Genomic DNA, 26555 nt, shown 5'->3' on the forward strand with positions numbered 1-26555 from the left:
TTTATTCTAATGCAAAATTTAAAGAGCAATACAGAATTCATATGTCTCTCATTTATATTTGGGAAATCAATTTCCAAAAAAAAAGAACACCTTTTTTTTGCCTCTTTTTAGCCATTCAAACTATAGAGATAGCCCCCTGACTTATCATCATCTACATTCCTTTTTTCATATAAATAATCAGGATCTGAGAATAAATAGATTGCTTGAATTCTTAGCTTCTCCTTGCGTTATTTTCCTCGGCCACTGTCGATAAGAGGGCTCAAGCTCCATATGGAATTCCGTGCAAGGTCACAGGGAGGAGACGCAGCCAGACATGCAAACCACACACAGACTTCGTGGAAACACTCCTGTTTCTTCACAATTACTTCTGTGCTATTCCCAAATCCTGCTGTGAATTAATTTTTCAATAATGGGTACAAAATGCAATGAATCTTCCTATCTAATGATCCTAATACGTTTATATTACTTATGAAGCACTATAACCCACTCAATTTAAAATTACTTGTATACTTACAGTAAGATTTCCAAACAGGAGGTCTATATTCATCTGTATCTGAAAGAATAAACAACAAATTAACATGACTGAATATTTATATTTTAAATGAGATATTTTAATCATTAATTCATTTAATATATTTGTTGAGGTCTATTTGTCCTAGGCATTGTGCTAGGCACTAAAGGGCATTCCAAGGTTTTTCAGTCTTGGTCCTTACTTTCTTGGAGAGCAGTTTACAAAGATGTCCAAAGAAAGCTATTGTATTTATTCAACTGCTTATCACATAAAAACATCAAGGTTAATTTTTACTGCTGGCACTCATTTCTTACAGTCACTGAGGTAAAAGTCAATAAAGTCTTTGTTTCTTTGGGCTTGATTCCATGATCATTTCATTGAAAGACCCATGAAGTCCTTGGAATCTTTCCTTTTTAGTCAAATTGACCAGGTAATTTTAATCCTCAGAGAAGTATTTCTGTATTTCCCCCCATCATATTGGGGGGATTCCACTGTAACTGATTTCACTAACATCAGGAGAACAGAGCAGCAAGGTGCAGGTCTTAGTCCTCACACATCCTGGACAATCAAAGCCAGGAAATGAGAAACGCTCCAATAGAAGGGAGAGTACCCGGGGAGCCACAAAGAACACGCGGCGGACATCTGCTCTTGAAGCACATTTCCCCTCACTCTGCTGGAGTGCGGATGTAGGAGATGGTGTGAAGAGGCAGTGGAAAGAGATGGAAATACAAACACATGAGGGAGATGGAGGGATCAGAGAGAGGAGAGGGGCCAGTGTGGTCTGGCTTCTCATCAGTAAAGCACAGGTGAGGAATAATTTTGCCAGCCACAAGCTCTGCCTGCAAGGCCAGGTATCCAAACCACCAGACAGAGCATTTTGCTGTGGGAAGGTGTGGCCCAGCCACATTACCTGGCTCTGCTGGCATCCAACATGAACCCATTAGGAATCTGATCCTTAAAATTTGGTCTCCAAGGAGGCAGGAAAATTCCTGGAACGTTTATTGAGAAGGTGCAATCTAGCATATGTAGTTCAAGTAAAAATGGTCATAGACTCGAAACGTTCAGCCTCCAACTCCCAAACTTTAAGATGCAATCCCACACTTCCTTTATGATGTGTTATCATAAACCACACAAACATTTTGAGTCAGTAGGGCTACACCAAGACTACTAACGATAAGTGTAAGGACATAAAAGGGAAATTCTAAGTCATGTACAAAATGCTTGACACCCAATAGAAGTGTTCAAATATGTTTTCTCAAAAAACGAATAAAAGATTATATGAATAAATGAATAATGAAGTAATGCAGCAAATACAGTTGACCCTCATTATTTGAGGTAGCTATATTCTATAAAGTCATCACAAACACTGAATTAACAAACACTGAACCACTGCTCCTAAGGGAAACCAAGTTAGGTTCCCGTGAGCCTCTGGACATTTTCATCATCCAACCAATACATAGCCTTGTTTCATGTGTGTTTCTGTTTAAAAGACACCTTATTTAGTATATATTGTTGATTCATTAACATAGAACTCACAGCCAACAGCACTGTAACTCATGCCTCAATGAAGCTTACCTAACACGTGTTTTCTCCATAACATATATCACAGCCTTCTGGCTCTTAGAACACCAGAGAACACTTCAGCACTATGCTTGAGGGCCATTTTAAACAACAAAATCACCAATAAAAAAAAAAAACACAAAAATGCAAAAAATGTGGCACTAAATAGGCTACAGAAAAAACACTTTAGAGTATGAGAGCGGAAACAAAGAAGGCAGAGAGTCACCTGGTCCGACTTCAGCTGGGAATCTGTGGGTCATGCAACTCAAATATTTTGCCACTGTGCGAATGTTGGCAAATGACCACGAAAGTGTCACAGGTATTTATTTTAGGGTTACAAATAAATGCTAGCAAGTAAGTAAATTTGCAAAAGCAGAATCATGAACAATGAGGACTGACTGTGTACATGAATGAGCAATTATTAAGGAAAACTGCCAACTCAGGTGAACTTGCGTAGTAATGACATAAAGTTAGGATGAAATATGACCTTCACACAGAGATACATAGATATATACATATTTTCTTTGCTGGGGGGGGGTGTTTGAGTGTATTTAGGGGGTTAATTATATTGAGATTCGTCTTAAGTAAATTATAATTAATTCAATTATATGTTTTTAATACTAGGAAAATTTTGCCTGCAAGCATTCAAGCCATTTTATGATTTCTTTGAGGACACATGAACGCTGTGACATTGTCTTTAATCCTAAACTGGTTCAGGGTTTAAGAGGAGAGCGTGCACTCACTGTCTCGGTACTAGCCCATATTCCACATGTGTCTCGGCCTCCTTGCCAGGGTGTGAACAGCATAAGCTGCAGTGACCAGGCACCTCCTGACCCACTGTGTGGAAGACACCATGGGTGGTCAAGAAGCGGGAGGGCACTCAACCAGGCTGGAACCCAGTGTAGTAAAGAATTTAACCTCATTCCAAAAGAGGTCTAGTTTCTGCCCCCCGCTCCTAAGAGACACTTGTCCTTGCCTGGGAGCCTTGGGCTAGCCAGAGTAACAACGTGACGTAGGGCGGGGCTTTGGGTCACACAGTGTCAGTCAACCTGGAGACTGAAATCAACCACATGGGCAGTCAGTCAGCCATGTGTGCGTAACAAAGCCCCCACAAAAACTGTGAACTCAAGGCTTGGGAGAGATTCCTTGGTTGGAAATACTCCATGGGTACTGTCACACATCCATGTGGGAAGAGCATGCATCCTGACTCGATACAGAGAGGACGAGGGAAGCTCCACTTCTCTCCTGGACTCTACCTTCTATGTGCTTCTTCCCTTGGCTGGCTTTAATCTGTATCCTTTCCCTGTAATAAACCACGACCCTGAGTATAACAGCGTTTAACAAGTTCTGTGAGTCCTTCTAGCGGATTATTGAACCTGAGGGCGATTTGGGGGAACCCCTCCAGCTTGCAGTTGGTGTCAGAAGCGAGGAAAGTCTCCAGGACTGTGCCCTCTGACTTTGTAGCAGCCCTAACTCCTTGGAAACCCTGTGCAAAGCCTGCAGCTGAGCAGTGGGGGCCTCCTGGACTTTGACTTTGGAGAAGGTGAGAGACAAAGAGGCTAATACTTCAAGTCCTGTCTCTGGGGAATTGTCTGTCTAGTCCTAGACAGAGCTTTCTCAGGTGAACATCAACCTTCACCTCTGTGTGACTTTAGGAAATTTACTACTTCTCTGAATCTTAATTTCTTTATCTATACAATAGAGTAACAATCTCATCTAAAATGGGAATAGTAACAACACAGGTGTGCTGTGAGGATTAAATTAGGTATTATACATAAGGCACCTTACACTTAGGAGACCTTTAGTAAATGAGTACCCTCTCCTGCCTTCACCAGAAGTGAGTTTAAAAACACAATGATATTACCCTATTGGCCTCAGGCCACTGTTAACGACTTCAGCCATGCATTTTCTTCTTATTTTGTTCTTCCCTGTACATCTCCTCTATTACAGAAGAGTTTATTCAAGACGCTACAGATCACAATTGGGTGGCCAAATAACCAAGACATGCTGGGAGAAAAGTTTGAGATTCCTTTAACACTATAACAGTTCTAATTATTAGTGACATTTAAGAGTACAGTTTGGGTTTTAAAAGTCTCTTCCCAGCAATCCAGTTTTTGCTGATGGGAGTATAAACTGGCACAACCTCTCTGGAGAGCAACTGGCACTACCTATCACAAGCCCTTAAAAGTACATCACAGACATCTGTTAAGGCAGAGCTTAAAGGAGATGCTCTTTGAAGGGGAACATTTAAAAATTACGACCCTCTTTCTTATGTTTAGAGGTGGAGACCTCAGGTCACCTTGGCATGGATCTTTTTGTTGACCATGTTAGGCAAAGGGTGGGCACCACTGTCCTCAGGACTCAAGGGAAAGGGGCCCACTGGGAGGGGAAGTTGACGGCTTAGAAAAACATGCCTCAACCTCTTGATATGTAGAATTAGTTGCCAGAGCTGGGGAGACCAATTCTCCAGTACCCTAAATCCTTCTGGAAGGGAAGAAACATTACCCAATCTTTGATTCCTCAGATTCACAGTTAAGGAGCATTGTCATAGCAGAAACTCATAACCCAAACCAAGTTCCACTGGCAAGAAAAGGCAGAGACACTCCTGAAATAAAATGACTTTGAAGATGGGTTGATTGAAACTGGTGGTCCAGGGTCACACAAAGGCTTATAGGTTTATTATGGAGGACAGATTCTGGCCCAGCATGATGCCAAAAGTGTCTCTGACCTCAGCCTCCCGGCACACTGAATTGTTGAATATAAGCATGTAAACTAACAAACCTCAATCCTGACCTCCAATTGGGTCACTACTTTGACCTGAGCCAGGTCTGCCCAAACAGGGCATCCTAGCAGCGTTAGACAAGCAACTATCAACAAACAGTACAGGGCTGGTCTTAAACACTGAGAGAAAGTGATAAAGAGAAGGAAGATAACCAGTGTACCATTAAACTGTAGTTCTCTCTTGGGCATCTGGAAGAGGATGGACCACTTTGGGACTGAGCCAGCTTCCTGGCATTCAAACTTGGAGGAGAGGAGACTGCCTAAAGAGGAAGATACCAAATTTCCTGCTAATTGGGGCACTGATTAATAGAAAAAATATTGGCCCCTGAATTTACATAACAGGTCATGTCAGTTCCTCTGCATACCTTTTGACCCAGCAGTTTTATTTCTACAAATTTATTGTAAAGTAAATAAGGATGTTAGGAAAACATTCATACAGAATACTACTACTGCACTATTACTTTTAAGACTAAATAACTGGATTCAACTTAAATGCCCAACAATTGGAAACCGGCAGAACTGATATATTCCAGTTTGAAGACACCTTGACTACATCAAAAGGAGTTCACCTTTTAATCTGTTAGAAAGTCCATTCTCTTTAAATATTTTAAATCTTTTAAAGAGTTTATTTTTTTCCTTTTTCTCCCCAAAGCCCCCCGGTACATAGTTGTATATTCTTAGCTGTGCATCCTTCTAGTTGTGGCATGTGGGATGTCGCCTCAGCGTGGTTCGACGAGCAGTGCCATGTCCCTGCCCAGGATTCGAACCGATGCAACAACCGACGTAACACTGGGCTGCCTGCAGTGGAGAGCGCGAACTTAACCACTCGTCCATGAGGCCAGCCCCCTAAATATTTTAAATCTTTTAAACCAGTAGGTTTCAAACATTTTGGTTTTAAAAACTTGGATTCTAAGGAACTTTTAACATCTACTGATATTAACCATATTAGAAATTAAAACTGAGAAATTTTAATAGTATTTGTTAATTTATTAAAAAATAAACCCATATCTTATAACATTTTATGAAAAATAACTATTTTTCCAAACAAAAAATTTGTTTTACATTTTGTAAATCTCTTTAATGTCTAATTGAACACAGCTGGATTCTTATATTTGCTTCCATATTCAATCTGTTGTGATATCACGTGCCATGTACATTCTGGAAGATTCAACTAGATACTGTGAAGGATGAGAGTGAAAACGGCCAATAATGTCTTATTATTATTAAAAGAGTTTTGACTTCATGGAAACTCTGAAAAATGTCGGGGGCCCCCAGGGGTCCCCAGCACTTACTTTGAGAACAGCTGTTTCAAATCATGATTTCCTTGGCATATCTAGGATATGGGGTAAGGTGGGGTAAGAAACATTTCATCTAACAGAAGAAATACAAAAGTTAACTAAGAAGAGAACAGAGAGGAAATCATGAGTTCTTTTAGCAGTTCAAAGTCCTTGAGCTTATTCAAAGGAAGTTATCAAGGCCCAATAACGCCAAAAGTCTGTGCTCTGCCTTCAGCTGGAGGTCTCAAGGGCTCCTCCCATCACCTCTTTTTGATTCTGTCAGAAAATCCACCCAGACCAGGCGCATAAATATGACAGACTTCCATCACTAGAGCATGATTGAGAATGACAGCCCGTCTTAAAAAACTCAGGGACAGACACTTAAAATAATCTTAGCATGGCATGGATGAGTGTTTAAATTAAGAACATATCCACAAAATCCATTACAAGATTTTCTCCAGAGCCAGCCCTGCTGGCATAGCAGTTAAAGTTTGGCACGCTCCACTTGGGCGGCCCGGGTTCAGTTTCCAGACATGGAACCACACCACTCATCTGTCAACAGCCATGCTGTGGTGGCGGCTCACAGAGAAGAACTAGAAGGACCTACAACTAGAATATACAACTATGTACTGGGGCTTTGGGGAGGAAAAGAAAAAAGAGAGGAAGACTGTCAACAGATGTAAGCTCAGGGTGAATCTCAGAAGATAAAAAGAAAGATTTTCTCCATTGCCTTTAACTGTCAGTAATACTTTTCATATCTACACAAAAGATAATTTTACACAAATTTCAAAGTTATGCCGGCATACAGAAATGTTGAAAGCATCAGAAAGTTTCATTCTTCAACAAATATGTATTAAACACCTTCTATGAACAAGCATGTCAGTAACAAGGTGAGTCCAGATATAGTTCATGCCTTCAAGGGCAGTAAGGAAAATTAGATGGATGTTATTATTTACAAACAAGGTGATATAATAAGAGTAATACATAAGAGTACAATAACCTTCATCTTGTCAAGATGCCCGACAAGAATAGGTCCCCAGTAAGAATTTGCTGAACTGATGAAAGAATAGAAGGAAAGAGGAATCACTTTTGGCCAGAGTGCCAAGAAAAACAAACCAGAGGTGGTATCATCCGACAAGGGCTCTGAAAGACAGATGACTTGTAGTCAAGGGGCTAAGGGAAGGAGACTGGAAGTAAGAGGAAGAACAACCTTCTAAATGAAGGAACACAGAGAATAAGGGCACAGGAACAAAAACGTTCAGCAAGTGTTTGAGGAACTGCAAATAATGCAGAGTGGCTGAAATAAAAGATGTGTTGAAGACACTATCCACGAAATCATATTCCCAGCCTGAGAGGCTGAGAAATCAACTATGACCTTCCTAGGGAATTTACATCTAATAAATAAATGCACAATCTTCTTCTACAGTCTTTGAATTCCCCCCCAGAGTCTCTGTGGAGGTAGGTCTTCATTTACCTCTTCTCCCTGTTCGAACAATCTGCTGAATAGCAAGCATTCATTATGGAAAAGAGAACAGTTTCTTAATTAAATTCTCTTTCACTTTTGGTTAATTGCTAGAATTGCAAGTCAAGGAAATCTTACTTTTGCAAACTTTACCATGTTTATGAAAAATGATTCCAATTTTTTCTTGCTTTTTCAAACTCAAAGATATAGATTTTAAGCAAGATTTCGTGTTAAATTTGTTTTTGCCTATAATTGTCTTTTATGTTTTTTTCTCTAAATATTTTCAGGACATTTATTTTTCCTTTAAATATTAAAAATTTTAAGATACTTATCTGTACCTTTAGGCAAGGATTAAAAAAATCTTAGTAAAATATATCTAGGACATTATCTTTGATATGATATTATAATTTACAATATTAGGGCTATGGGGGGTACTTAAAGTGGTTCATTTATTGATTGGCAAGATTAAATCTACTTATAAATACCCTAATGTTCTTAATGTTTAGATTAATTTAAAACTTTGTATGATTGAGTAAATCTTTATGTTCTCTCCAATTAGATCCTATTTACATCCAATATATCTACGAATGTTGTTGAAAATGACTGACCTCTGAAAAAAAAATATTTCATTCTTTTTATTACACAGTTTTGTGTAGCACCATACAGTTATGTCTTATGAATTCTTTGGTTTAGAACAATATTCCTCTGATGAAGTATAAACCTGCTTAACTTTTTACTTCAAAAAATAAATAGTCCAGTCTAGAACAGATCAGAAAGTTAAATTTAACCTGTTTAATGTTTTAGGCTCAAACCAAAAAGGCTTTTATAACTTTTTAACAATATAATGGACTTTCTCAAAGAGGACCATGGTGCATTTTAAATGAGGTTTAGACTAATGATGCACGAACACGCAAAAACTGTATGATTAATGTCTTAAAGCACGTTTGTTTCAGATTGCCTTTGGTTTGAAAATTAACAATTTTGATTTCTGTAAAAAGAATGACATTTATTGATAACAAAAAGAGCATTTCTTCCCTTCAAATGAAGGCTCACCTTCAACCAACTGGCAAAAGATTTCCTGTCCTGCTTTCATCAGAAAATGCAAGGCATCCTCACTCATGCCTACCTGCTGCTGTCCTATTTCTGTACCAAATTCTGGCATACCAAGAGTGAGATGCTTGGGGCCCCCAACTCTACTGTCCTATAAAGTGATCTTTTCACAGAACAAGGGCATAAAGTTCACAATGAATATCAAACAATTACTCCTGTTGATACTTGAAAGAAAACCAAACTTCTTACTCCAAAAGAAATACATTTCTTGGAATACAAAAACTCAGTAAAAATTAAAAGGCTTATAATAACACACACAATTCTAAACTAATGAAGAAACAAATAAAAAAGAGCTTTGCTAGGTTTCTAGATACCTCAGAGCCTGACTAAACTTTTTTCCTGGAAAATGCTTCAAAACATGCAAAGTAAGCTTTTCAACTAAGACAATTAAAATTCCCTGTGCAAAGTTATGGCCAAATGAGGTCAGTTAAATTCACCCTCGGAAGAAACAAAGTCATTTAAAACTGCTTCAAGTTGAAAACTGATGTGTCACGATACAATTCTGACAAAAATAAACCATTTTTAAAACCGAAGATAATTGTTTTTAATTCTTCAGAGAATAATGACCCAGAACTGTTAATATATGGAAAAAAAACTCCTGAGACAGTGCAACTACAGTGCTCACATGTAACTTCATCAAAGATCTCCAAAAACAAATATTTCACAAATGTGGTGCTCAACTCTCCACCATGGACCCATCGCTTGGGTCAAGAAAGCCTCCTAAATGAAATGTGAACCAAACTTGGAAACCTCTCCTTTTTCAGACTCGAGCTTGGCCTTTTATTAAAGACCTAAGCAATGTTTCCTCTAACCAACTTGGCAGACCTCGCAAGCAGACTACACAAACTAGGTCCTTCTGCTTACTCAGATCTTTTCACTAAACTCTTGGAAACAAAAAGCTATACACAGGAACTGGGTCATTTGACTCAATTCAAAGTAAAGGTTGTCATTTTCCAACCTACTATTTCTTCTTCCAGACAACAAGTCATATCTCTCTGAGGTTTTCTCTTTAAAGGATTTGATAATTTCCAACAATGTTTATCCTAGCATGTTGGCACATTAACACAAAGTTCTCAGATATGCCCACTTAATCACAAGGTTTCTCACAGAGAACGTGGAAAAGAGGTTTAGTTCCTGCCAAGACTCTCAGTAACTACTCAACATTCCCCACTGGCTCCCCAATGGATTTTGTTAGGTAAGTAAAAAAATTCACCTTTGATGACACGATACATTTCCTAAAACCCTCTGCCATGAAAAACAGAATACACAAAATTCAGCAATGGCCGTAAAGCATATCCTTCTCCTTGACCTCTCTGTATCTCACCTGTTTAAAATTAAATTGTAATAAATTCATTTTTTATGAAGTCCTGTAATTCATCCTTAAAAGAATATACCATATGGGGGCCAGCCCCATGGCCGAGTGGTTAAGTTCCCTCGCTCCGAATCCTGGGTACGGACATGGGGCCACTCATGGAGCCACGCTGAGGCGGCATCCCACATGCCACAACTAGAAGGACCCACAACTAAAATATACAACTATGTACCGGGGGGCTTTGGGGAGAAAAAGGAAAAAATAAAAGAATATACTATATGGTATATACATTTCACTATACACACAAAAAGGATATATACCTGATGAATACTTTTCTCATATCCAACAACTTAGACTTTTAACCATCCAGAGCAATTGAAGTTACAGATATTAAAAATGTAAACCACATGAAAACTCTTCACAGAATTTTTACTTTTTATAAATATAACTTCTGGAAAATAACCATATAAAACTAAACTTTCAGCAGGGATCTTCCTAGTCATTTACCTAAGAACTAGAACTCAATTGTCTCAAATGCCTGCACCTCCTTCAGCCAACACAGTATATATCCTCCTTGTTCTGTTCTTAAAGGAAAAATTGAAAACAGTGTTTTTCTCCTTGTTGTTATTCATCCTTTGAGACAAATTATTCCTAACCCATTCATTTCCCATACACCAACATAGTTTTGTAGCAATGACTCACTTGGACCCTTGCCCTTGGAAAAGGAATCCATCACCATATTCTCAGGCTTAGAGTATACAACGGAATATGTTTATTAGAACGTGCATTGCTGTTTGACACAAACTCATAGAATAGTTAGGATTCCCCAGTGATGGGAGTCAATGTGTCAATTTGCCAGCAAGTATTAAAACAGCAACGTTTCAAAGTCTTGCCTTACATCAGTGTTTTCCAACTTTACCAAGAGGACAGGTACTCAGAAAACAGAGCATACTAACCCTTAAGTGAAATTCTATGGGGAAAAGAGAAATAACACTCCTATTACCAATACTTTGCCATCACAGATAACTGAGATAGGAAAAGATTGCACCCCTCGTTTTATGATAATTTCCTAATGCACTTCTTTTAAGTAGGACTTCTCTGGGAAAACCAATCAATCACTTAAAAAAAGAAAAAAGTGGATTCTGAAGAACACAGAGAAGTATGCTTTAGATTACAAGATGCAGAACCAAATGCGGAACCAGGCAGCTCACAGCTGTAGGAAAGAAAGCAAAGTCAGATATGGAAGTAATATTGTGTCAACCACAAATGAGCAGAGTTGGGTAATTCTAAGCACAGGCTAACTATCCCAAGGTATAATGAAATGCTCAGCATGTTTTAATTAACCGTGTTTTGACTGCACACATGACAGTATAGGCTGCCAAGATGGATAAACTCTTTAGAAATGAGAACTCGTATTCCAAATTGATAGGTACCTCTTCTGCTTCCTTTGAGAGCAGAACCAGGGCATGAAAGGGCTGGGGCTCTGGTCTCTCTTGCCAACAGTTGCACCCAACAAGGCCTAAAATCAACATGTCATGGACCTCTTTGTCTAAAAGAAGCTCTTGCAGTGTGGGGACACAAGGAGTGACTAACTGAAAGTGTAGCAGCAACAAAGGCCCACCTTTCCTCAATTCTAAATCCAAATGCTTTGAAAAGCGAAAGCATTTTTATAACTCATTTGGCAGCAAATCCTGGTCTAACCTGAACCTAAAAGTATTTTTTAAATTCTTTATAACTCATTTGATAGCAAAAACTTCACCAGAATGGATTTGAGAATATTTTCAGTCTTTACTTATTCCACTGGGTGTGAGTGCTCATTCGTTTCATCGCAGAAATATTAATGTACGATTACAGAGTGATGTCCGAGACACTGCTGGGTGTTATAAGATATAGAGTATACATATGAAATGTATTATCTTTTCTAAAATCTGAAAAATTCTGAATTCTAACACATATCTGTTACTAAGGGTTTTGGAAAAGGGATTACAGACCCACTACTGTTATTAATATTTATGGCTGATCATGTTAAAACATAAATCAGAACATGACACTCTTCCACTAAATTCTCTCCAATGGCTTCCTGCGTCACTCAGAATAACAGCCAAACTCTTTACAACTGCCTACGAGATTGCTGTCCAAAGAGGACCACAACCTTGGCATTATCTCGTCATCTGTTGGAAATGCAGAACCGCAGGACCCAACTATGAAGCAGGATCTGCATTTTCACGAGATCCCCAGGTGACATGCATGCGCCTGATTGTTCAGAAGCACTGAGCTCCGAGACCTAGACGATGCGTCCTTCTTGCCTTGCTGAGTTCAGCTCCTACTTCTCTTCCCCTCACCCACTCTTCCCCAGTCTCTTTGGTTTTCTTGCCATTCCTCAAACATACGAGACACAGTTCCCCCTGGCTGTTCCCTCAGACTGGAATGTTCCCCCCTCGCAGGTAACTCTATGACTTGCTCCCTCACCTGCTTCACTTCTGTACTCAAGTCACCTTCTCAGTGAGGCCTTCCCTGTCACCCTATCAAAAAAGTTCAAATTCCCGACAATTCATAATCACCTATTTTTTTCCCTCTTTAGTACTTATCCCTATCTAAAACGCTAACATTTTACCAAATTGTGTTGCTTTTTGTTTATCTCTTTCCACTAGAATGTAAGCTTCATGAGGGAAGGGATTCTTTAGTGTTTTTCACACTGCTCTATCCTTAATACCTAGAACAGCAATTCTCAGTGTGGTCTGTGGACCCTTGTGGATCACTGAGACTCTTTCAGGGGGGTGTGTGGGTCAAAACTATTTTCATAATTATACTAAGAAGCTATTTGCCTTTTTCACCGGACTGACATTTGTACTGGCAGTGCAAAAGCTGAGGTGGTGAAACTGCTGGCATCTCAGCACAAAACAATGCAGTGGCAACAACTGTATTAATTGTCACTGTATTCTTCACCACCATAAAGCCATCACTTAAAAAAAATTCAGTTTCACTTAAGAATGTCCTTGATGAAGCAGTTTAAAAAGTACTAATTTTATTAAATCTTGGCCCTTCAGCACATTTCTTTTTAATATTCCGTATGACAAACTGGGCCGTGTGCATAAGACGCATCTGCTGCATCATGATGTATCATGGTGTCTTGAGAAAAAGCACACATAAGATCATGCACGTTGGGAGCGGAACTAGCTGCAATTTTCATAAACACCAGTTCACTGGAAAGAATGACTGACAAACTACAACTCTTCAGATTTAGATATTTGGCAGATATTTTCTTGAAAATGAACAGAGTGAGCTTGTCACTTCAAGGAAAACAACCGACAGTATTTACTGCCAGACATAAAATTCAAGCTTTCAAGTGAAAATTATAATTCAGGGAAACTTGTATCCATGACCATGAACTTGACAGTTTGTTAATATTTAAAGACTTTTCCGACGAAATCGATGGTGATATTAAAGAAAGCGATTTGTTAATATATTGTATAATAAAACATGTTAACATTTGGAAGATTCGCCTAACTTAGGGCACTAATATTTTCAAAATGACAAATGCGTGGGTAAAAGATCCAGTCAAAGTACAAGTTAGACCAATGGATTTTAACGTAACAGAGCACAAAATGTTTAATGACATGGTTTCAGAGTCTACGCTGTAACTGACCTTTAAGAAACTACCACTTGTCAAGCTTTAGTGGAGTATCAAAGAATATACACAACTATTTGAAAATATTATTAAAATACTTCCCTCTTTTCCGACATATCTTTACGAGATCAGATTTTCTTCACTTGCTACAATCAAAACATACTGCCACAGATGATTAGATATTAGCTTTCTTTTAAGCTAGACATTAAAGAGCTTGTAAAAAATAGAAAGAATGCCACTCTTTTTAAAAATATATTTTTCATAAAATGTTATTTTTGCTAACACGTAATAGGTTTATTATCATTATTCTTAGTTCAATTGATCTTTTTTTCAATTTCTCAATTTGACTTTCAAATACAGTAAACAGCAATACATACAACCCACATAAACAAATGCTCCTTAGGTCCCTCAACAACGTTTAAGAGTGTAAATGGGTCCTGAGATTAAAGGTGGAGAACCACCGGCCTAAGATAATAACTAGGAGATAGCAGTACATTTTGAGGCAGTGAACACTTACAATGTGCTGGGCTCTTGCTAAATGCTTTTACACTTATTTCATTTATGCTTCACAACACCCTTATAAAGCAGGTATTATTACAATCACGATTTTATAGATAGGAAAACCAGCACGGGGGAGAGATCAAGGCATTTGTTTAAAGTCACAAGGAGCAGAGCCAGTACGTGAGCGGAGATCACATGACTCTAGATCGCAAGCTCCTAACTACTACTGACGATATCATAAAAGGACACTAATTTAGAAACAAGGCAAACATGCCAAGCCAGGTGACTACATTGAAAAATATCAAGGCCATAAGAAAGAGCCAAATTACAAAGCCCTATGGGTTGGGGACTGAAGGGAGACAACCTAAGCAGGTTCGTGTGAGCAGAAGAAAGGCCAGGACAACTTCTCAAAGGCAGAACGCAGATGTTTGAGGAAATATTTCAAGTGTAGTCCACAAGGGTACAACAACTATCACTAGGCTGAAGAATGGATAATAAAACCCTGAGATGTTTATTTAGCTTCAAGACCAGCTTCCAAGGACAATAGAGACAAGCTGTATCCCTTATGGTCAGGTTCATTCATGATGCTATTCAAGTCTTCTTGCTGCTGTTGGTTTCCCTGTAGCTCAAGCCTGAGTATAACCTTCAATGAAATGTTTAGGATATTCTCTGGTCCCCATGTCCAAAGAGAGTTTCCACCTCATTAAATCTATCAGCTCCAAGCAGTGCCTCCGCTCAGGCCCACAGTAGGGTGATAGCTTGAAGCTTCATTATCTTGATTGGTTTAGTAACAAGAAAGGCACTTATTGGCTGCATTTTTTGAAAGAGTCCTGTAAGGTCAGGAACACTAATCCCTTCCCAACTTCTAATTTTCCTAAGCTAAAAATTCCTGTAGGAATATGTAGATATGCTTTCTACGATCTTGACACTTGCACTTCCTATAATACTTAAACCATGAATCACTCTTGTTAGGGATGATTTAAAAAATGAGTGATCTACGACTGGGAAGGAAAAATGAAGGTGAAGTGGGTGGCAGAGCAGTGGTCATAGTTTTAACAAGATAGCATTCAGACAAACAATGGAAGTTAAGGCAGAGAAAGTAAGGTGAAATCTCGGAGCTGTTCTCCTTATTTTACTGGGAGGCAGGGAGAGAGGCCATAAAGTTACGTTAGTGCTCGTCTGTGTAACGTGTTCAGTGCTGAGACTATGGAATTCAGCTATATAATCCTATGAGAGAGAAGGTTTGAAAAATTCTGACTCAGTTATGCATATGGAAAACCAGAAATAGAAAAACATAACCTCTTAGTATGCATAATATCTGCAGCAATGGAAAATGGTATTTTCCAGAGTCGAGTGGGCTGCTGTCCAATCGTGGCTGCTTTCTATCACAGCCCATGCTTCAACATATAGTGTGCAGAACTACAGTGACTCAACATTTTGCTAGATCATAAAACAGAAAACATGCCTATGAAACACAGCTATTAGTATTTTAAATTCCACAGAGCACCGTGGTCTTCTCGCATGACAGCAATGGACCAACTTAGGCTGCCTGAACCCCAGTCACAAAACACAGTTTTCCGAGGAAGGTCAGAAGCCTGGAGCAGAAGCTGAGAATACATCCATCAGGGTCAGGAAAATCAATGACTGAAACAATGTTCTGGGATATTTCTCTATGAACATAGCAAACGAGCAAAAGAACAGGGATGTCTAGGCGCTTCACCTCTGGGCACTTAGGAGAAAGAGGAGGCTGGTGTTAGTTTCAGGACTGACGATGAGGACCTGCCCCACTTGGTGCTACGAGCTTTGGCAGTGCAGAGCAATGGTTACGAGTGCGGGCTGTGGGGGTTTGGACACCTGCTTCTACTAGCACTTACTAATTGTGAGTCTCACCTTGGGCAAGTCAATTGGACAAACTAACATCAGCTGTTACTATTGTTAGCGCAAAAAAAAAAATTTTAACTTGATTCTTGAGGTACCTCATATTAAGGAAATTTCTAGGAACAGAAATGTAGATGCCACCAGTAAGATTTTCATAGACAGTTTTCAGAACATGTAAGATGCCATAACCTAAGCCATTACAGAGTAACACTGCTTTTTGTCATTCCGCAATGAGCATTTCCTAAGGTACTGAACGTTTTCTGTAGGATGAATGGCAAACAGTTTAACAGAAAGTGTTATGTGACGTGGAGCCAAAGCTGTCCAATCTGACTCCAGCCAACATTTATCTGATAAGATTTCAAGCCCCACGCACATGACAATTTTATATATATGATAAGATACAACAGATAAATGACAATATATATGTATGTGTGCGTGCGTGTGTATACAAAAATTGACAATTTTATATATATAAAATGAAGCATGGAGCACAGTGGAAAAACAGCTGCTGGTTAAAGCCATATGAAGAAATAAATGAGTTACAGCAGTCAATGGACATTTTCTACCATCATAGACAGAACTCAGTGAATTCCCACTAGCTCTAATGGGAACTGAGGACTACCATGCAGACTGAATACCTGCAAGCTTCTCAAGATACCATACTTTAAAGAATTTTCCAAAATGTCCTTATTTGAAAGACAAAACTTCTTTTTTCTCCCCAATTTTCTACTTCAGTACTTAGAAAGAAAACTGCGCCAATGCCCAACACACTTCACCCATGAAATGTCATAGCCAACAGGTTTACCAAAATGAAGTTTCTTTTTAAAAACCTAGAGTCTTCCTTTGTTTCACTCCAGACTTGATGCAGCTTTCTAATAGGCAATTTTATTTGTTACTGGAAAAGCAGACTGAGTGATTTATGTCACGCAGCTGTGAACAAGCATTTTGTTTAAAATACTGTCTGCACGCTTTACTGCACTAACATTGTTAGAATGCCCTCAAGGATGCTGAATACTACAGATTGGGAAACAAAAGGTCATTGTCACTGGAAAAGGAAAAAAGACTTATCTGATTCAAACCAACATCAAGCACAGAGAAGTGACAGTAACGAAAAACATTTTCATGTGCCTTTATCAGTGTGTAAGAGAGAATTATTTATCTCTGATAAGGCTTTTCAAATTCTTGTAATATATCATAACAAAAATAAATGAGTTTTTACAGTTCACAAGTGACAATTAGATCAAATTCTGTTTTCTCATGAATTTGTAAATATTTGGTATACCCTTGAAAGCCACTGTAAATATGGTAGTCATAAATGTTTTCCCAGCAACAATGAAATGCTCAAAAACAAAGGTAAAGTAATATAATTTAATTCTTATTATTAAGAATACACATAAAAGATGAAACTGGTTTCTTTCATGCATAAATATATATATGAAATAAACAATTTCAAAAAATGAGTTCTCAGTACAAAACATGTGCTTGTAATTTTAAAGAAAATTCTCTTGATTTTGTATGTGAATAGGCCATAAGAAATGATAAAAATGACACGGAACATATTGACACAAGCTGGATCGCCCACTGGAGTTAATTATTCTAACAAACTTGCCTAATAGACAAAGAAAATAATCTCTGTATTTTATTAATAAATGTAATATCTTCCAAAAGCACAAGAAGTTTTAGAAAATTCATGGTGGCAAACAAATGCATATTAACTTCACCATTTTATGCCTCTACTGCTCAGCAGTTAAATGCCGATACAATTAGAAGCAAGCTAAACTAATTATTAAAAATATATATATTTATAGTCTAAATGCAAGTGTTCCCTTTAAAAGGAAAGCATGTGGGGGGGGGGGAAGGGTGGAGACTGGTTCTTTTTCATCTTTCTGAGAGCCAAATTTCCATTTCTGCGATTTTTTTTTCTCAATTTTTTTATTTTGCAAATATCCAAACCCACAAAAATTGAAAGAATAGTATAAGAACACCAGCATATCTTTCATCTAAATTCACTAACTGTTAACATCCCACCCCATTTGTTACGTTCTCCTCCCTCTTCTCTCCATCTACCACCCCAAACAATTTCAGAGTAAGTTGCAGGCATCACAAAACTTCACTCCTCTAAAAACATCCCCCTACACAACCACAAAACCATTCTCACATCCAAGAAATCAACCCTCTGTGAGCCAGGAAAACCAGTCATCACCACTCACTATCTAGGTCCATGAAACGTCTCTATTTTTGTACATTTAAGTCATTTTATGAATAATTTACAGATATAAGAATAAAAGGACAGTAAAAAACATATTAGAAATGTAATAAAAATTTAAACATGCAAGCCCAAATTTTATTTCATATTTTCCTATTTTGAAGATCATATGCCCCAAATAGGCAGCATTCTTTGAATGCAACTAACTGCTCACCAATTGTCGTGCATGAGCCTGTGACATATCTATTTTGTAAATACTGATTCTAGGTTTCAGATACATCTCTAACAGATTCTAGCTTATCATTACTCTGGCTCTTCTTCTTGTATTTGCACTGTCAAAATACAATGAAGATTTCATATTTCAAAAACATCTTAATGTTCTAGCTTATTGTTATTTCTGGTTTTTCCTCTTGCACTTGCATCTTCAAAACAGCACTTTTGAAAACTCAGATGGCTCATAATTTTGTTGAAGAGAGGAGAGTCATATTCTTTGCTCATAATTGCAAAACATTTTCATTTTTAGATTTATAAAAACTAAAATGACCACCAATAAATTTGTTCATTTCTACATCTATTTCCTTCCCATCACTTTTGTACAGACACCTGTCTTAGGTATTTATCCACTTAAGAACTGTATCAGGTATATTTTGGTGCACAAACATCACAAAAGACGAAAAAAGAGTCAACTGTCCTATTAGCAAAACAGAATGGTTAGATTCTTTCTGCAAAATATGATGCAATGAAATGCTTCCTGTTGAACAAATGACTGGATTTGAATACCTTATTTCCTTTTTTCCTTAAACATATATTGTTCATTGTCAATTCCTGAGTTTGAGAAAATTCACCTAAGACATTAGGTGGCAAATTTTTCCTGTAAGAGGCCAGATCGTAAGTATGCTAGGCTTTGCAAGCCAAACAACCTATGTCTCAACTACTTAACTCACTTTATAGTAGGAAAGTAGCCACAGACAATATGTAAGTGGGCGGACGTGGCTCTTCTCAGTGAAACTCTACTTGTGAAAACAGCATTAACCAGCTTGATGGCCCTGGACCTTGGATATCATCATCTAATGATCTATAGTCTGAGATTTCTTCTGTAGGATAAATTTAACCATCATTAGAATCTAGAGTGCTGTCATCTGTTCATCTTCTGATTTATCGAATAATTGTGAAATGTCTTCCTCTGCCAAAATATTTTTCTTTCTCATTATGGGCTGAAAATAAAAAAATTCTAAATTTCCAATTGTGTTCAGTGAAATTTTAACAAAACACAACTACAAAGACAGTAACTTCAACTTGCTTTTATACGTTCTTGAAGGATGATGTAATACTTTGGGCAATGCAATAAGAAAATTGAAGGATGACAAAACAATGATCCTGTATTTCACAACTGCAGCATTTTTCTGCTTTCTTATTATTTTAATCTTTTTTCTTTTAGCATAATTAGGAATAACTGATAAGTAATGATAATATAATTCCTACGATGAACTGGCAAAATGTTTCGAGTTACAGGAAAAAGATCATAAAACCCCTTAGTGTATCTTAGATTTATACAGAAACTCATGTGGTATTTGCAAGACATTGTTCTATTTAAAAAACAAGTAATAACACTTATCTTTTGTTCTTTAGAAGACCCCTTACAGACGGTTAGAACTGCTCAAAAAAGAAACTTAAAAATCAGTATTTTGTAAAAAGGACCCTGATGGTATACATGGTATATCAAAGTTTAAACATATCATCAAATATCCCCAATTATGTGAAAAGTATCCTTTTGGGCTTTTTTGGCTTTTTGATCCAGGATCCAACGCAGGTTCAGAGATTATATTTGGTTGCCATGTCTCTACTGTATTCTTTAACCAAGAACATTTCACATTCCTCTACCTTCTTAAAAAATATTTCATGACAATGACATTTTTTAAAAATCTGGACCACTTGTCTTGTACTAGAATGACCACATTCTGTAGTTCCGTGACTATTTCCCCATGACTCAAATGAGGACTTGCTACATAACTTTTGAGTCCCTTATTCAAAAATTTTATGAAGACTTTCAAGATGGCAACAGCAGAAATTTACACCAAAAGCAGGTTCTTCTGAGTGTAGAGTCCTGCGCGACTGGACAGTCACACACCCATGGAGCCAGCCTCGATTCAGATTAAAGATTTCGGCAAGCCTACTACACAGATGATGATTCACACCTTCCACTCCATCACATTAGGAGACATCCATTTTCTAAATACTAATTCCAGGCTTCAAATACATCTCTAATCAGTTCTAGTTTATCATTACTTCCAATTCTTCTTCTTGCACTTGCATTTGTCAAAACACAATAAAGATTCCAGATTTCAAATACATCTTGAATAAATTCTGCCTACTGTGAAAAGTAGTTAACGATACATAAGTTTAAACTGTTCTCGGCATACTTCCTTATCCTTTCAGACTGACTACCATAATAAAATGTTTTCAAAATACCCTAGAAATCCAAATGATAGCCAAACTTTTAGTGACTCAAGAGAAGAAAATCTAGATCACTATCAATCAGACAAAATCCCATTCATCTATTCATCCACCCATCAAACATGTATTAAGTACCAACTATGGATGGGACCTACAGCTAAACTACACAGAAACAAACATGAGTAAGACACAGTCCCTGTACTTGAGAATTTCATAGTTTAAGGTTGAAGAAAGACATTAAATGATCACAATGCAGCGTGAGATATGCTAGTTTGGAACCGCTATGGATACCAGGAGAGCTTATTTCAAGCCCAGACTTCGCCATTTACTGAATTTTATGAACACCCAGCACATTTTACACAGGATTCAGTGGGGTTACAATGAAAGAGAAAGGGCTTTGGAAACAAAATTATTAAGGGATATAGAAAAATGAGAGGTATTATCATTACTAATCATAACGATTTGTTCTTGATATATAGAGCAATTATTTCATTTGATAAAATACTCAGGAGCAATGGGAGGTTTCTGGATTATACGCTAAGTATTTTAAAAGAAGGCAAAATCGACTTAACAATATCTCAAGCCAGAATCTCAGTCCTCTACTCTTTTTTTTTTTCCTACAATCAACCCAGGAAACCTGTCTATTGGAAGGCTCTGGTCACCTGTAACCAAGGGGTACGAAGCAATATTACAGGATTAATGTGGCTCACTCTTGCTTCTCTCTGGGAGAGGAGAGGTTATGAAAGCGTCAAGTGTAGAAACGCTTCTGTACCAAAAAATAACTGGAACTGTTGGCATGTTTATGTTATTAGAGTATTATTCTTGTTGTCAAGTGTAAGTGAACAATAAAAACTAATGTTCTGAGAAACCAGGCTAGTCACAGTGACCAACACAACCCTGCTATCTTCAGTTCACCAAGAATGGAGATGGACCCATAGCAAGATTTAGAAGAAAAAAAAGTTTTCACCCCAGGAACCAATGTTTGGCTTGCTTATTTACTTGAAAGTCAAAAAAAAAAAAAACCCACACATATTCCCACATATCAGTTCAATTTCCCGCTGCAACTGCATTTGATCAGGTTTATAAACACTCCATTTAGTTCCACTTCTCTGATATCATGAGTTCCCATAACAGAAAAATATCTGCAGTCCTGTTACTTCATGTGAAGTTTTACAGCCTTTATTCATTATGATTTTAAAACTGTTTTCAAGTGGGAGCACGCATCATAAAAAGAAAAAAGTTGAATTAAGCTTAAAGTACATCTGGAAGTACGAATGATGGAAAAAAAGAAATTCAGATGAGGTATACCTGGTTTCCTAATAGTGATTAGGATGCTATGTTCTTCCTCAACTACAGCTAATGAATCAGGAATAATAAGCAGCCGTCATCTAAAAAGCATAAGATGATACTAAAATATTGATTTTTAAAATGAGTAAACTGTTATGAGCTAGCAAATGAACCTAACCCTTTATATTTCTTATATAAGAAATACCCACAATTAAACTATCACTTTTCCAGTGATTTGTAATCATGTAAATTTTGAAGGAAAAACCCCAAAGATATTCTGCAACTAAATACGCAAGAAAATACATACGTCCTAGCGAGGAAAAATAAAGTTTAAGAAGCTCAACGTGAAGCTAATTTGAAAATTTAAAAACTGCTTAAAGCTTCACACAGGTCAGTTTGAGAATCACCTTGGAATGTAAAATTTGGCCAAATTTTGTGCTTTGGATATAGTCTAATCTACATCTGGCCAAAGGAGGAAACCCAATTAGAGAAAGGTGCCATCATCAAACGATACCCTTTAATGAGCTCAAAGATCTATTTAAGCAACTGATGGGGGGAGCTAACCTAGCTCAACTTCAAGTTGGATAAGAATTCTAATCATCTGGTCTTTATTCATATATTTATTATAACAACATCTATGTAGACATGTCATTTTGCAAAGTGTTTGATGATAAAGCAAGAGTTTTGAGATCAACTAACAAATTCATGGGCATATATCCATAGATTGGGCTAAAAACAAAACAGGAAGAAATTTGTGGAGGTTCTCAGCATCAAGGCCATTAAGCAACCCGGAAGCCACTGTATCATTCACAGAACCATTATCTTTTGTCACTGAAAACATCCTTTAATATTTTTTGAGACAATAAAAGATGTTAACTTGTGAATATGTGATTTTCAGTTTTCACGTGACAAAGCAATTTAACTTCTCAGCAGATAAGGCATCTACTGAAACCTGAAACCTCACCAAGTGAAGCGTGAAATCATTGCCCAAGCTATCCAGCATCCCTCCTGATGATTACCTGCACAGATCTCACAAAGAAATTAAAAAAAAACAATTCTTCCCATTTGTGCTCAGATTTTTATGAGTCTGAACACTAATTCAATGCAGTTTTCCAAAAGCGACAGCTCAATTCATCAGCATTTTGTCCCTTAATTAAGGAAAGCAATACAATCTAATGGTATGGAATAACATTAAAAATAGACAAATTATGGAATAGAATATCAAAATTCATATTAATTTTTAACATACAACATTTAGTTCAAACAAATGTCATGCTTTTGGTTCTCTCAGTTTATGACGCAGTCCCTAACCCCACGCATTTCTTCTCCTCTGCCTTTGGTGGCAAGTGCAAAAACAATGTAAGATTATGTTGCTGTAGGTCACTTTTCCTGAGACAACAGTACATACCTTCACCTGTTATTGATATCTTTCAGCAGTTTAAAGTAGACAGTTCTATAACAGGAAATACTGTGTTCAGTTTTTAAATTTATAATTAAAAAATATTTTTAAAATAGTGTGTCCTTACATACACAGTCCCTTCTCTCCCTGAGATTCAGAAGCATTTTACTTGGTTGAACTGGATTCTACTAAAGACTAGCATAAAAAGGTATTTTATCACCACTACCAAAAAAAAGCTGTTAAAAAAATCTCGCAGGCAAAATTACCCTATAGTGTTAGATGTCAGGATAGTGATAAACTTTGGGGAGGAAAGAGGGGATAGAGATGGGAGGGGTTCCAAGGGAGTCTAGGACGCTGGTAATGTTCTATTTCTTGACCTGAGCGGTAGTTAGACAGGTGTGTTCATTTTGAAATAATTTATCAAGTTTATAACTTCTGTATTTTACTAATTTTTTGTACTTATTTGTGTATTTTACTTAAAAACACTTATGTACCACGTATTTTTCCATACGTATGTTACACTTAAAAGAAAATCCTTGAGGAATAAATAAATATGGCTCCTTACAGTTCCATTGTTCTTAATATAATGTCAGTAGTTTTACTGATCAAGCGTGAGGAGCATGCAATAATTATCTCAAATGGTGCCTGTCATGGGCCAAAAAAATCTCCTGGAGGTCCCACACACAAATTTAACATAGATTAGAAGAAGAAATGAGTAAAACGTATCTAAGTCTAGAATCAAGCTTTAGAACTCATACATTCAGAGAAAACAAGTCAGTCAACCAGGTGACCAAACGAAAAGACAAATCCTTGCCTTGACAATTACACGTCTAGATTTTCTAAAGATGTGCTAGCAAAGACGCACAAAGAACACATTTCAGTTGGAGCCGTTTAATTTTCACTTGGTCTCAAACGTGGACTATGAATCTAAAGACAAAGAAAAAGAAACGAATATTATTGCTTGATTATTTTTTCATTTTCAGAAGCTTTTTAGAATTTAATTCTAGAAAAAAATAACTGGAAATGGGTACATTTGAAAGCACAATCTTCATTTTATCAATTGAAAAGCAATCAAAGCGCTTTAAAAATAAAATCTTAAGATCTCAGCATTCAAAGATGCCAGTGGATGAATCAGCCCTGTGTGCTGTGCGTACATCCCGTCCATCTGCTCCCGTATTACATTTCTCTGACCGATGTTTCTCAAGTTCCTTAGCTTAGAAATTAATTTAGCTTAAATTCAACGTTTATGGAAATTCAAGGAAAATTATTGAACTTTAAATAGACTGTGTTTTATAAGCCTTTTAAAAGGAGATGCTGTGCAAAATAGTATGATGTAAATGGTGGCAACCTGAAACAGAACACTAAATCCTTGACATAGCAAAGGGCAAGCTAACAAAGGAATGGTTTCAGCGTGCAGCCTACCCACAGAACACATTTATTATGCAAGCTTAGTGGCCAGTACATACAATAATTGTTTTAAAAAAAAACTTCCAGTGATTCTTTCTTCTTATATAATAGATTCTTTCTTTATAAACCTTCATACAAATGGTGAAAAAAATGACTACTTTCACAACCATCTAAAATATCTGGTTACAAGCTTCAATTTAAATTTTTCAAGTCTGACTTAGTTTTCAACAGAAAGTTCCTTTTACTGCTCTTATTCCATGACATGCCTTCGGTTCTAATGCTTGACCACTTTTATGAAGAGCCTATGGAATACTACAGACCTAAACCTAATTTGCTCTCAATTTTACTGGATACACTTTCCTGTCTTAGTCTTTTTTTGAATATAGCTCTTTTCATTGAAATTATGGGCAGGATTTCACAAAACAATAAACAAATATAAAACCTCCCTTACCAATCTCAACATAATTTCAATATAATTCCCTTCCATAAGAACAATGTTAATGTAAACAGTAAATATGTAAAACAGTATTAATTAAATGCTAAATATACAAGGGTAAAAAGAAAGCCTAATATAATCCATATCATAATTGGCTGGATTCCTGGTGCCCTTCAATATTGTTCCATTTATTAAATCTCGTTCATAATTAGAAATTCCAAACTATATTCCAACTACATCTTCCTGTTTTTAAATAGAATACAGAACAATTATTTTAGAACAATTACTAGTGGCCAAGTCCTTATAAATGGCAATATTTTAAAATGTCTAGGAACTATGCATAGAGACTACGTGTCTCACAAATCCCATAAATTCTTTAAAAATAACTGCTTAAAAGGCGAATGAAGTGAATGAAGGCAGCCCTTTGTATCCTAGAGATCCCAGTGTGTTTTCAAAATGACCTTAAAATCTTCAACAAAGACACTTAGCTCCCATACTAGAAATGAGCACTTTTCAAAATGTTAAATTGAAGCCTATCAATTTTAAGGAGTCAAGCTTTCTGGAAATCCGAATTTTAACACTCAAAATACACAGATATTTAGATCTTCTTAAATTGTTGCCGAATTGCCTTAAGCTAAGGAAAAACAGAGGAAACAGGTTGGCAAGCGCCATCTTGTGGACTCCCTAGAAAATGTTTTCACTCTATCCATCAGAACAGTCCAGAAGCAAATGATTATAAATATTCAATATAATATGCTTGATAGTCAAAATGTTACCTTAATTTAAATCAAGTATTCACTAAAGGTTAATTTCCCAGAGTCCAAATACCAATAACTGTAATGAAGTGCATTTGTGGATTGGAGGTAAGATCCTTCTTCTAAAGCACTTAAAACATTTATAGCCAAACCATCACATTTGATCTTTACAACATCCTCAGGAGTTAGGCTGGAGAAATACATCATGCAATAATGAAGACTGAGAATCTTATATACCAAAGAAATTTTTTTTTCAAGGACGACTAGCCCTGAGCTAACATCTGCTGTCAATCCTCCTCTTTTGCTGAGGAAGACTGGCCCTGAGCTAACACCCGTGCCCATCTTCCCCTACTTTATATGTGGGACGCCTACCACAGCATGGCTTGACAAGCAGTGCATAGGTCCGCACCAGGGATCTGAACCGGTGAACCCCGAGCGTCTGAGGCGGAACGTGAACTTAACCGCTGCACCAACAGGCCGGCCCCATATACCAAAGAAATTTAAAAAGCATCTAGTCAGTGGAGAAGTCAGAATGATTCTCCTAATTCTGCAGTGGAGCAGAGTCATAGAAGAGTCTCTTGCCAAACAGAG

At 37.2% G+C, this 26555-nt stretch overlaps 1 protein-coding gene across 3 annotated transcripts in view; it reads right to left on the minus strand.

Moving 5' to 3' along the window:
• CHN1 (chimerin 1) overlaps positions 1-26555 on the minus strand; it is a 184901-nt gene that overhangs the window by 141172 nt on the left and 17174 nt on the right. For all 3 annotated transcript variants that reach the window (XM_070241265.1, XM_023622028.2, XM_070241266.1), the window contains one exon: positions 515-553. In XM_070241265.1, the coding sequence (XP_070097366.1) occupies positions 515-553 (39 nt within the window). The remainder of the gene's footprint in view (positions 1-514; positions 554-26555) is intronic.

The sequence above is a fragment of the Equus caballus genome, chromosome 18 (assembly GCF_041296265.1).
Source record: "Equus caballus isolate H_3958 breed thoroughbred chromosome 18, TB-T2T, whole genome shotgun sequence".
Classification (NCBI taxonomy): Eukaryota; Metazoa; Chordata; class Mammalia; order Perissodactyla; family Equidae; genus Equus; species Equus caballus.